Source organism: Adiantum capillus-veneris, chromosome 22 (genome assembly GCF_014529385.1).
Source record: "Adiantum capillus-veneris isolate H3 chromosome 22, ASM1452938v2, whole genome shotgun sequence".
In the NCBI taxonomy this organism is placed as follows: Eukaryota; Viridiplantae; Streptophyta; class Polypodiopsida; order Polypodiales; family Pteridaceae; genus Adiantum; species Adiantum capillus-veneris.
In genome coordinates this window covers 147,074,114-147,087,979 of record NC_140952.1, presented here as the reverse complement: position 1 = coordinate 147,087,979, position 13,866 = coordinate 147,074,114, and the positions used below count along the sequence as shown (strand labels likewise).

Below are 13,866 nucleotides of genomic sequence, written 5' to 3'. Positions count from 1 at the left end.
CTGAAATTTGGGGCTTTCGTGACAACGCATCAACCACCACGTTCTTTTTCCCTTGCACATGCACAATCTGAAAATGGAACATTGACAAGATGTTTGCCCAGCGCATGTGCTTCTCAGACAACTTCGTCTGTGTAAGAAAATATTGCAAGGTTTGATGATCCGTTTGGACAACAAAATCAGCCCCTAGCAAATAGTGTTTCCAACTAGTGAGAGCATGAATTACTGCCAGCAATTCTTTCTCATAGACTTGCAAGTTCCTTTCAGTCTTCAAAAGAATTCTGCTCTCATATGCGACTACTCGGCCATTCTGCATTAGAACTGCACCAAGACTATGGCCACACGCATCACATTGAACCACAAAAGGTTTAGAAAGATCTGGCAAAATAATTACCGGATCTGAAGTCAGCTTCTCTTTCAAGTGTTTGAACGCTAAAATTTCCTTGGCTGTCCACTTGAAAGTAACTCCTTTTCCTTGCAGTGCATGGAGTGGAGAAGCAACGCCGCAAAATTTCGGATGAACCTCCTGTAATAGGAACATAAGCCTAGAAAGCTTCGAATGTCATGTACGGACTTCAAGTCTGGCCATGACCTAATTGCTTCCACTTTAGCGGGATCCATGCGTATCCCATCCTTTGAAACAATGTGCCCAAGGAAGTGAATTTCTTGCAAAAAGAACTCACTTTTCTTCGCATTAATGAGTAGCCTGTTCTTACGTAACTCATTGAAAACTGCAGTCAAGTGATGCCTATGCTTCTCTTCAGACTTTGAGTAGACAATCATGTCATCAAAGAAGGTACCCACGAAGTTTCTATGTGGTCTAAAAATTCTGTCCATCATTCTATTAAATGTGGCAGGAGCATTTGTGAGACCAAATGGCATGACAAGAAACTCATAGAGACCAAATGTTGTCCTGAATGTAGTCTTATGGACATCTTCTGGTCTAATGCGTATCTGATGATACCCGCTCTTTAGGTCTATTCTTGTAAACAATGACGCTCCCTCAAGCCGATCAAGAATGTCATCTATCCTCGGTATGGGGAACCTGTTCTTGATGGTATTCTTATTCAAGGCGCGATAGTCAATGCACATGCGCCATGAACCATCCTTCTTCTGCACTAAGAGTACAGGCGAACAAAAAGGGGATGAACTGGGCTGAATCAGCCCCTTCTCTAAAAGCTCGTTGACCTGACCCATAATCTCTTTCTGTTGGGCTGCACTAACCGTGTATGGTGGTCTATTCGGTGGACTAGAACCTGGCACAAGATCTATAGTATGATCCTCAGGTCTCTCAGGAGGTAACTCCCCTGGCAAAGAGTCCGAAAAACAATCACTGAAACCACTCAAAAAAGTTGACCTGTCTTTATCTAAGGTAGACAAATTAGATACAACGTGAGGTACTTCTTTTGCAAAGATCAAGTACGCAGAAAGATGATTCTTTATTACAGATGAAATAGCAGAAGCAGAAACAACTGGAACAGACTCGCCTTTAAGCTTTACATCAAGGACATGAGTCTTTCCTCTATGTACAAGGGTAATCTTTTTGTTGTAAGTATCCACCATAGCATGCAACCTGTAACACCATGGGATACCCAATAACACATCATAGCCCTCAAGCGGCATAATATGAAACTCTTCCGCATCGACATAACTCTGAATGTGTAGACGAAGCTTTCCCAGAATGGGAGTAACAGGCTCTGAATGTCCTGGGCATGCCAAACCTGCTTCGCCTGTCATACCCATATCCTTTGCACGAATGCCCAACTTTGATGTCAATTCTGGTGATATGAAATTTGCACGGGCTCCTGGATCAAAGAAAACCAGCGCTGTCTGGTCTCTAACTTTGCCCCAAGCTTTGCACAGCTCCGTGGCATCTGTGTTTGGCTGGTCTCGAACCAAATCTAGAACAAGTCCTGCACTCGGCTTTGGCTTCTTCCCTTTATGGTCTGACTTGTCATCCTTATCCTGTGACTTCTTCTGTGGGCACTCATTTGCAAAATGTCCTTCCTGTTCACAAATGTAGCGTTTCTTGGCCTCCCTAAGAGCTTTCCTTTCTTTAAAAGTTTTGCCAGAAAAATGCCTCTTTTGTCCTTGTCCTCGTCTCGAAGAAGACTTAGACTGCTTCTTGGATGTATCACCTTCTTCAGTGGAGGGCTTCTTTGTGGGAGGCTCAGAAGGCTTTGCTGCAACATTGCCCTTGGCTGAAAACTGTTTGCCCTGGGACCCTTTCTTGTGGCTATTAAATCCATCGGAATCTCCCTTCGACAGATTGCTGGCCACTCTTGCATTCTCTATCAACTGAAACATATTCATGACAGTAGTCTTTGTGCAGTAGTCCCTGATTTTCTTGGGCAATCCGCAACAGTACTTCTCAATCTGTTCTGACAATGGCACAAACCTGTAAGAGGTGACTGGCAACAGTGCGGCCCAAAACCGTTTATTGTACTCTTCCATATCCGCACACTGTTTAGCATTCAACTCGTGCCATTCCGTCATTACATCCACTTCAAAAGTGTTTGTCAACCATGCAGGTGCAAAAAGCTGTTTGAATTGGACCCACGTTGTTGGGGCTTGACCTTGGTTCAACAATGCGGTCCACCATTGAAGCGCATTCCCTTTCAAGAAAGTGGCAGCCTTGCGTATCTTTGAAGATTCCGTGAAGTTGCCTCCAACATAAGCTGCATCGAACTGCTGTATGAAGGTCAAAGCCTTTAATTGGTCCTCAGTTCCTCTGAAAGTTTCAAACTTCACTCCTTGCCCCACATCAACTGTTTTCCCTGTCATATCTGCATTTTGTACGTATGGCTGCGAAAAACCAGCCATACCAAATTGTGTTCCAGGCACTCGAAACTGGCCATAGGCACCCTGAAAACTTGGTTGGACACCCATGTTCGCGTACATAGGGTTACCCATGCCTGTTTGCATTGTCCCGAACACATTCCCTGTCATATAACCTGTGGAAGGTCCAACCATAGCTTGAAACACTGAACCACCTCCAAAATAATCAGGATAAGTATTAGGTAATGGAAGGGTCTGACGCATAGCCTGTTCATTGCTCCCTTGACCATTCACAAACGGTTCCTGTCCAGCTAAAGCAAGTTGCTTTGGATCATTGGACACCGCTAGTTGCTCAACCACATGGGCTTTCCCTCGAGCATCATGAGTCCTCTGCGCATTGGAAATCTCCTTTTCCTGCAACGGCTCAGTCATGCCCTGTGTAGGAGGCTGAAAACCCTGTGTCGGAGCTTGTAAGAATTCCTGCATCCTTGGGTTGTTAGCCAACTGCTGAAACATGTCCATGCAACAACGCAGTTGAGTTCTAAACAAACTGTCCTCTTCTTGAAGAGTTGAAGGAATTTTCTCTGTGCCATGTGAGGAAGATCCCTCTTCAGGTACTTGGTCTCTCTTCTCTGCCATATCGACAAGCTCTGTGTTGCTTTCACCCACAACAATCCACGTTGCACTTTTTGAAGAAAAAGTGACTATCCCGTCGATGGAACCATATAACCGGCCCGTACAACGTACAGGGCGGTACTATCTCAATTACCTGTTAACTTTACACAGAGCACTGAGAAGGGAAGAGAACACAGTTGCGTCCAGCAACTAGAATGTCATTGCGCACACGAGACCGACACCCTGTAGGCCCCAAAGACTGGCGCCCCTTTCGGTATTTCTTTATTCAAATTAAGGTAGACGATCCGACCACTTAGCACAAGCTTTCACAAAGCTGTCCAAACCTGGCGAGGGCTGAAAACGCAGGTTTTCGACCGGATTTCGACAGCATAACGGCGCAAAAACCCCTGTAGGTCAAAAACACCTGTCTAGGACGGATTCCCTCGATATCTGGAAGCTTTGTGGTGAGCTGTCACAGAAATTCAGCGGGCTGTAATTCTCTGTTTTTCACTGCCGGGAGCCCAAAAGCCTGTACACTCATCCCAAGGCTCTCACGAGGCTCCCCCCGATGTTCCCTTGCAGTTTAGGTGCGAAACCCTAAACCTGCAGAAAAACACAGCAGGCTGTAATTCCCTGTTTCGGATCGTTGGCGATCTCCCTCGACGCCATACAGTTCGGTACCAGTACTTCACTTTGAAATGGAGGGGATGTCACGTGACACATCCCAACCCTATGTGTCCGTGGATAAGCTACACCACAGCAGGGTTCAATCAGTCCGATCAAGTTTAGATTAGTAGTGATCTGGCACTTTTGTGAGTCTATTCGTAGACCGTGCATGCCCAGTCACTTAGCATAGATGCATATCCTCCGGTTGCACACAGCATGATCATCAGAATTGCCATCAGAATCCATTAGCATCAGTTAGGGGAATTTTCCAGTGCATTTAGCCTATTTTCCTATTTATTGGTTATTTTCACTTATTATTTTTAAGTGGCTTTCCAACAAAAGTAGGTAGGGCAATTTTGCTAAGTTAATATATAAGCAAACCCAAGTTAGCACTTTTTGGGAGAAGAGGCAGTAGGAGCTTCCCGCTCAACAGGCAACTTCTCAGCAGTACCCCCCATCACCTCCAGCGTTTTGGATCCCCATCCTCGCTGGGCAAGTTCCCATCCTCAGCCTTTTCTCAGGATCAACCATCGCCATCAAGTCCAACCCTTTCTAGCGTTTGTTCCCCCTTCAGGCAGCCCCCAAAGCCCAGCGTTTTTGGGATTGCAAAGCATCAACAGAATCAGCGTTTTGACATCAGCAATTTCAGCCAAGCTAGCGTTTTTGCATTGCTGCAGCGTTTTGACTTTCAGCCCCAACCTGCCGCAGATACACAGCATTTTCAGCCTTTAGCAAGGTAGCAGATACATCCCAGATTGGTTGCAGAAGTTCCCCCATCTTTAGCCCAAGAAAACGCAGCCAAAACAGTCATTTTCAGCCACCGAAACAGTCCCGAAATTCAGCGATTAGAAGATCTCAGATTTCAGCTATCAAGTCGTCGTCGTCACCACCGTCGTCGTCATCGGCATAGTCCCATTGCATCAATCCATTGCATTCGCATTGTACACCTTTGTGCAATCAAAGTAGACCACTCTCGCCGACGATAGTGGGGCCTTCGGAGGAGGGTTTTACAACCTCTCGGGTGTCGTATCTCTTCTCTCTCCTTCTCTCAGTCTCATTCACTTGCACGCACAATCCACTCACTTTATTCGTGATCATAGCACTCTCCATAAGACAGAAAGCTCTCTCTTTCCCTAAAGAACTAAAAGGAACCTTGAGCAATAAAGATCACTAATCTTGAGAAAATACAACATTCATTCCACTGCACCTTACAGAATAGGATGTAGAGAACATTTTAGCTCATTAGTTGGAACCGAGGTTGCTTATCTGGGCTATATCATCTCTTCAGACGGTGTCAAGCTGGACCCCGCAAAAGTAGAACATGCTCGTAATTGGGATTTTCCCAAAACAACATATTATGTGCGTTCATTTTTAGGTCTGTGTCAGGCACCTATAGAAAATTTTGCACTAATGACTAATGTTTTGAAAGGGATTAAGACCGGCCGACAGCGCGTTGTCTTGCCCGAGGCAGTCGTTGCGGCTTTTGAAGCTCTCATGGTTGCGGTGATTAAGGCTCCGTGTCTTATCCTTGCCTCTTGGGATGATCCCTTTGAGGTTTGGAGACGTCGCCATAGGAGATGTGCTTCAGCAGCATGGCCGTCTAGTTACATCTCTCAAGTAGAAAGTTAAACAGTGTAGAAAAGAATTACTCTATGTACGATAAGGAACTCCTCTCTGTCATTCATTCTCTAAAGCATTGAAAGCATTTTTTGTATGGTAGAGATTTTCTTGTTTGTATTGATCATCAAGCCCTCAAGTGACTATAGTCTATGCGTAGTGCACATTGGAGTGATCGCCAGGCAAGGTCGTCTCAGTTTTTTGAGCAATTTGGTGGTTTGATTAATATGTTCTTGGGAAAGATAACCCCGTTGCAGATGCGTTAAGTTGCAAAGGATAGATGTTGGCTCTTGAGTCGAGCTCTACAGTCTCCATTCAAGGAGTATCTTTTGACAACATGAAAAATCAATATGCAGATTTCGAGTTTGGTAAGCAATCGTTGCAGGCTCTTGCTTCCCAAGGGCACAACAACAATTTCATTCGTGAGGGTCTCTTATATTTTCGTCATTGTCTTTGTATGTTACCTTCTCTTTGGCAAGCCATATTGCACGATGCACATGATGCACTCACGGGTGGTCACAGAGCATGAATAGCACTCTAAAAAAAATAGAAAGATTTGTTTATTGGCCTAGAATGCGAAAAGATGTGTTTAAGTATGTCACACAATGTTCCATTTGTCAAAAAGTAAAAGCCCTTAGGGGTAAGCAGTAGGGTCTTTTGATGCCGCTGCCTATTCCCCAAGGCCCATTTCAGGACATTTCCATGGATTTTGTGACTAATCTTCCACGTAGCTTTTATTCAAGGAAAACACAGTGTTTAACAATCGTGGATTGTTTCAGCAAGTTTTGTATGTTGATTCCTTGTAAGGCCACATTCACAGCACGACGTAGCACGTTTGTTCATTAAGCATTGGTATCGTCTTTGTGGTTTGCCAAAGTCAATAGTATCAGATAGAGATGCCAAGTTTACATCACATTTTTGGCAAGCGCTCTTTGAAAATTTTGGCACTAAGTTGAACTTTTCATCTACATTTCAGACACAGTCCGATGGTCAAACTGAGATCTACAATCAGTTAGCCTTCGATGTCTTAAAGTCATATGTGCATGATCAACAGTCTCATTGGGAGCATTATCTCCCACTAGTTCAAGCAATTTTGAACGACTCCTATTCTAGTGTCATTGGTAGAACTGCGTATGAGGCAGCATTTGGCTGTCTGTTCCAATCTTTGTTGACTAGATCGGTCAGTCAGTTGCTTGATGCCAATGCTGAGAGCCAATCCTTGGACGAGATTACTGAGAGTGTGAAGCTTCGGTCAAGCAAGGCATAGGAATCTTATTCACAATAGGCTAATAAGCATCATCAAGATATTACTATCAAGAAAAGGGATTGGGTCTATCTTAGAATCATGAAGGATCGTCTTAAGCAAGTAGAAAAGAAGTGTCCAAAGTTGTCTTTTAGGATGTATGGTCCATTTATAGTCATTAAAAAGATTAATGATGTGTCCATGAAAATGCGATTGCCTAACTCTTAATCAATGCACAATGTTTTCCATGTTTCTTGGTCGAAGTTGTTTCAAGGAGATCCCCCAAAGAACATTTTTGAAGAGGATGAACTTGAGATCATAGACGAAGCTGAAGTCATGCAGCCGGAGCAGATTTTGCTGCATCGTTTTCGCCATGGCTCAAAGAAACAAGCACGGCAGTACTTTTTGAAGTTCAAGGATCGAGGCACCCACGAGGCAGTGTGGGTTCAACGAAGATTCTTTCACAGATTATCTCAAGTTGTTGGCAGACTACAAGGAAGCCATGCAGCTCGGTACCAATACCTCACCTTGAAAGGGGGGGGATGTCACGTGCACATCTAATGTGTGTGCATGTGGACAAGCTGTAACTCCTATTTCTAGGGTTTAGAACAGCCTAGGACGTGTTCTGACACCCTTGTGAGCCTGTACGTAGGACGTGTATGTCCAGGCACTTTAGAGTAGTTGCATACCCTCGGACTGCACATGAGCACAACCAATGTCTGCTACGTGTGGGCATTGGGGAGTGTTTCCATACAGTACCATTAGTAGCAAGCCTAGGTAATGGCTGCATACGAAGCATCGCTTATTAGTAGTTCTCCAACTTACATTAAAAAAAGATTGTCAGGGAGGCCAGCGATCTCAGCCTAAAGCATCAGCGTTTTCCACCCTCATTAGCCAGCGATCTCAGCCTCAGTATCAGAGTTTTTCAGCCTTCAGTAGCCAGCGATTTCAGCCTTAGTGTCTAGCGTTTTCAGCCCTCAGTATCAGAGATTTTACTGGGTGGAAAACGCTGATTTGAGGTTGAGAGTGAAAACGCTGGATGCTGATCCTTGTGCTTCCGTCCTGGCTGCGGGTAGTGTCGTGCCAAGTCATGATCAGCATAAAAAAATGATTCATAAACAAATGCATGTATTCCTAAGCCTATTGGCTGAAATTTATCATACCTGTAGCCGAGAACGGCTAGGTCAATTTCCTGTGAGGAAGAAGCTTCTATTATTATTTGCTTGTGTAGGGGGTACCTGCACGAGTACTTCTTGGCTGAAAACTGTTTCTGGACTTCATCGGAGTGCTGAAATTTGTGTGAGCAGCCTGTATTGCGCTTTTCTGAGTGCGTCTATTCCCTACAAGGACGCACACAAGCTCTATGGGCTGCCCTACACCTATGCCGTGCGCTGCGTGGCCTCTGCGCGCCCTTCACAGACACCAGACAAGAAATCGTTGAGAGAGAGAGAGAGAGAGAGAGAGAGAGAGAGAGAGAGAGAGAGAGAGCGCAAATGCTAGCCCATTTTCCCATTTCTCACGCTAGAAGTTTTTTTTTATGTTTATTAAACTTGGCAGCGTTCTGATTGACCCGGCCATGTAGTTTAAAAAGTTTTGAACTTTACACTTAAAAACGAGCATTAAAACTCGGATTTTTGACCAATCTAGAGCATTGCTAACGCTGTTGTTTCTTGGCCTCTTCTGACTTAGTTTGTCTGCGTCCGGCCGACCACTTTGTTGGGCGACCACAATAAAAAATATTAATATTGTTCTACTTATCATACTATCCGAACACAAATAAATTTCCAAATGGCACATTGCACTCAAAAATTTACCTGTCTATTTTAAATAATTAATTGGTACCAATAAATTTATAAATTCATTCTGTGTGCACAAAAATCATTTTCATTTATCTGCCGTAACTAAAAATATTACATTACTAATTGAGGGTATATCAGAGCATTGTTCAGGGTATACGAGACATTTTTGCTTAATAGAGTCTCCACATTTTCAAGCTCGAGTAGTGGAAGTTCTTGACAAATGCTCCGAAGATCTTTTGATTGACTAAGGTTTTCTTTGATTATTGCATGAATTTTAGTGCTTATCTTACATTTCTATACGTGTATATCTAGAGAAGTTTCAATTGTTGGCCACTACATTCACTACTTTGTGGTGTTTCTCCTATTTGACAACATGAGCAATGCATTCTACCACAGGTCATTGACGTGCCAACTGTACGCATCATGGTAGGGTCTCGATATCGAAGACGGCATGACCCTAGCTCATTGGCAAACATAATTAAAGAACTAAGTGCACCTAAAGGTACAATGATTTACTTGTACTTCATTTTGTTAATTTTGTCTCACTTATCTACAAGATTTGAAGTAGAACTGGATTTTTAAGTTTTCTTTAAATGTACAAGAGATTTTTGATGCTATATAGAACAAAGCACTTGACATTAGATCCTAGTTACATTTCTAACTCACAGATAGTGTCACATAAACATCTAATTCTATGTGCATGTGAACAAGCTAACTCCTACTCCTAGGGTTTAGTACAACCGAGGAATTGTTCTGACACCCTTGTGAGCCTGTGCGTAGGACGTAGATGTCAGGCAATTAGATTAGTTGCATACCTGCTGATTGCAGATGAGCACAACGAGTGTCTGCTAGGTGTAGCCACTAGGGAGTGTTCACATAGTCTAGCATCAGTATCCCAGCCTAGGTATTTACTTGCATGTGAAGCACCTCTTATAAGTGAGTTATTAGCTTATTAATAAGTGACATTCAGCCAGTATTATATGAATTGTGGTTATTGGTATTGCTCGACCCAGCTTTAATTCCATATATAAGTGACCCTAGGGGTCACTTCTCAAGCATAAGTTAGTACAAGCAGTACCCTAGGGACTGTCAGCCCCTCAGCACCATAGCCTCGGCGTTTTTCCATCAACAAGACCATTGTTTTCAGCATTGGCGTTTTTGCTCCCGCATCCCTAGCGCTTGAAGATTCGCTGCGTAGGAGCAGATAAGCCAAAAGTTTTCAGCATTCAGCCCTAAAGCACTATCGATCATAGATTTCAGCCATAGTCTCTTCATCAGTTTACAGATCCAAGTCAAGCAAGCCCAACATTTTTAGTTTTCAGCCCTTAGCCTCGGATCCAAGCACCTACAACAAGACCTCATTAGCATCTCAGCATCTAGGACCTTCGTATCAACATTTGTGCAATCTAAAGCAAAGACCTCTCTAGCTATAGAGAAGGGGGCCCTTGGAGGGGGGTTTGGGACCCCATCCGGCTCTAGTCTCTCTCTCTCTCTCTCTCTCTCCTCCCCCCCCCAACTCACAGTATTATTCTCTCTTCTCTCTCTAGTCTTTGCACATCTCTCATGACGTAAAAGGAACTCTCTCATTCAGTAAAGGTATCTTGAGTACGCATTGAGCACTCATCCTGAGCATTCACCACAAATCACTTCCGCTGCACATTACATTGGTATCAGAGCTTTGTGTCACAAACTACTGACTTGCCAAGCCATTGAAGACCCAGCGGGTTAGAACTTAGGGCTCTCTGAGCCTCACCCTAGCCAACTTGCAGAATCTTGACCAAGGGGCCTAAACCCTAGAAGCAGCCAAAGAAGGAGAATTTCTCACCAATTACAGTTCCTCGCCGGGTGGGCCAAACATTGAAAGAGTTTAAAGTCCTCTTGACTTATGGAACCCCATTTGATGGTGTCCCATAAGTCTTGGGTCCCATCCTATGGTGCCCAAGATATTAAAATAAAGTCATACCCTCTAAAGACTTCCGTGGACACTGGTTGACGTGGTAGCTACTGTATGGACGTTCCGGATTTTACGCTAACTGCCACATGGCACTATACGGACAGATCCACGATTTGCTATGGCAACTGTAAGAATTTTTGCGTTTTACGCTGCAGCCTGCTAGGCGCCAGCTTTTGGAGATTAGATGCTTTTAATCTTGTGCTTTTCTTGTAACTGCTTTTGGAATGTCCATGGGCGTTTAATTATAAAGGGTTGACTCTCCCTCTCTGACATACTTGCGGGAGCAGATGCAGAGCAAAGCCACCAACATTGTATTGGGTTGAAGCAATATAAGAAACACGGAAAGGGGCACTAGGATTTGGGGCCAGTGCTCTCTTGAGGTGGAACTCTGTCACCAGCGTGTGACTACTATCTATCCTTTTTGTTGATTTCTTTCTTATTATCTATTTACTTTCACTTTTTGGAAACACCCCTCGGGAAATCTAACTGCCCTGCATTGCATAGCTAGTGTGGAACTGTCCAGAGGGAGTCCAGGCCTGAGGGCAAGAGAGCACTAAGGTTGGACAAGGACTATGGTTAGCCAAGTGGGGTCATTGACTAGCCAAAGTGGAATCCTTTGCTACATAGGCTACATTTCAGTTCTGGATGTGGCCGCAGTGTACAAAGAGGGTCGGATGACCTAGAAAGATACAATGGCAGCATCTCCTAAAATTTAGGGAACTGCTATTTTGGGACCTGAAAATGTCTTCGCGTCATTACGTGCAGTTTGACATGGGGATCATTTTGTTACTCTGTGGCCAAGTCAACAGAGGCTGCAGGTGAGATATTTTTAGACCCGAGGGTCTAAAGCGGGAAAATGCACAAATGAGTGACACTTGGCACTCTGAGGCCAGTTTACTACTTATAGAGAAGGCAAAAACGTGATTTATAGCTGGGAGGCTCATTTTGCAAGTCTCTGTCACAGGTTAAGAGCTATGGAGTGCTTGCTTTCCCTCTTATGCACAGTGCGGTGCCAGGAGTGATGCCCTGCACGCTACGCACTGCCCTCTCTCTCCCCTTTGGCAGTATGTTATGCCCCTCTAGTGGGCTGTTCATTTGACCAATGTACAGTTGTGTGGGTTCATGCGCGATTGCCGAGGCAAGAGCCTCTTGCACAGGTACTGGATTAGCTAGCGGCTAATCCCCCCGCAGGTACAGGTGAATTCGGAGAGGTTTCACGCCAGAAATCTCGTCCGATTCAAAGGGCAAGTAGCCCTACAGGTGCGGGAGCTCGAGGACTTGCTACGGATGCGACCGGCACGCGAAACGGAGCCCGAAACAGTGAATTACAGCCTGCTGTGTATTTTTGCAGGTTTAGGGTTTTGGCCCTAAACGGACCCTAATACCCCCAGGAGGTTCGGGGACGCAAGGGGACCGCTGTACAGGTGATCTGGTGCATTTTCAGGGCTGAAAACCGAGAATTCAGCGTGCTGCAGATTCTCGCCAGGTTTTGCAAAGCGCCCGTATGCGTCGGGAAGGTCGGCCAATGCGTGGGAATACTGAGTGTGAAGGGTTCTAGTACAGTTATGCTGCCGAAATCAAGCTGGAACAGTGGAAATTCAGCCGAGTTTGTGCGGGGCAGCTTGGAAAGAACCACAGCGTATATTCCCTCTTTTGAACAATAAAGAAATACCGAAAGGGGCGCCTAAGTTGGGGGCCAATCTGGTGTCCGTCTACTCATATAGGTGCAATCTAGCAGCCTGTATCCCTCTCCCCTATGTTGTGTCTTGAAAGTACAAGTAAAATAGACGACTACTAATGGGTGAAAGCTAAATCAAGGTTTAAAGTAAAGTCTACCGCCCTTTTTGGATTGAACAGGCCGGTTTCATGGTTCCATTGCCGGGATCGGGCTGGAACAGTGGAAATTCAGCCGAGTTTGTGCGGGGCAGCTTGTAGGAACCACAGCGTTTATTCCCTCCTTTGAACAATAAAGAAATACCGAAAGGGGCGCCTAAGTTAGGGGCCAATCTGGTGTCCGTCTACTCATACAGGTGCAATCTAGCAGCCTGTATCCCTCTCCCCTTTGTTGTGTCTTGAAAGTACAGGTACAATAGACGATTAATAATGGGTGAAAGCTAAATCAAGGTTTGAAGTAAAGTCTACCGCCCTTTTTGGATTGAACAGGCCGGTTTCAAACTCTGCCACTGCGTGTCTTGTGTGCCGTGCATCTCTCTTTCCGTTCTATTGTTTTGAAATGCTTAAAGTTGTCTCGTCTGCTCTTTTCCGTTGGCACGTGGAGCCCTTTTTGTTACATAGTGTTCGGTATCATCGCTCAAGAAACAAACTTTTTTTTTATCAAAGAAGCTTCGTGTCCGTGTCCCAGGCTTATTAACCACTCTCACCGGCCAATCGCACATCCGACACGATCTCATCTTCATCGCTCTGTCTTAAGGGCTATTAAGCCATAAAGAACCACATAAATTTTTTTGCTTGTTGGAGATTGCACATAACCCAAGACCACTTGGACGTGTCTATCTCTCTAATCTATGTTTTTGAAGAGTGATAGGTAACCTAGAAAAGGTGTTGTCCAATCTCCCCTCGTTCCTCTTTCCACTCATTGAGAGCGGACCTTGCACATTGCGACATGCCAATCGACGTGAGGTGGGAAAAAGCAAGCTTGGTGTGAGCGCAAGGCTACCAAGGGGTACACCCACAAGGAGTTGAGCTTGGGTAAGAGAAAAGCCTTCTTATACGCAGATTGCAAGCAATACCAAGTACCAAGAACCCAAAGTACCCCAAGTACCTAGATTGATGGGGAGCCTCTTTCTTTCTTTTGAATACACGGTTTCCATTTGGAGGAGGATCCTTCCAAGGGCACAACACCCTCCTTCCCGTCCACGTCAGTTAGACCTATGGTCAGATCAACTTGTTTCTCCTGCTTTTCGGCTTGAGTTTTGATCACGTATATGGAGCCTCAGGGTTGACCTCACGATATGCAATTTCATGAGGATGATTGCATGTGCAAGATTACGTGTAGGGCCTTGGGCTTCATGCACTGGCCATGACCCAACTTGCCAGAGATGTATTTTACAATAGAAATCCTCATGCCATTGTTCATGGGTCTACCCAAATGCATAGCCAATGTGGAGGGTGGTATGCTATTTGCTTATTAGAGTGGGCACTCACGATGGGTTTGTGACGTGGTGCAAATGCATGGC

The 13,866-nt window shown here is 44.8% G+C and overlaps 1 protein-coding gene across 1 annotated transcript in view; it reads left to right on the top strand.

The window, feature by feature from the left end:
* LOC147430396 (Holliday junction resolvase MOC1, chloroplastic-like) overlaps nt 1-13,866 on the top strand; it is a 118,963-nt gene that overhangs the window by 69,398 nt on the left and 35,699 nt on the right. Inside the window, exon 3 of the mRNA XM_086494857.1 lies at nt 9,112-9,217. Coding sequence (XP_086350983.1) covers nt 9,112-9,217 — 106 coding nt within the window. The remainder of the gene's footprint in view (nt 1-9,111; nt 9,218-13,866) is intronic.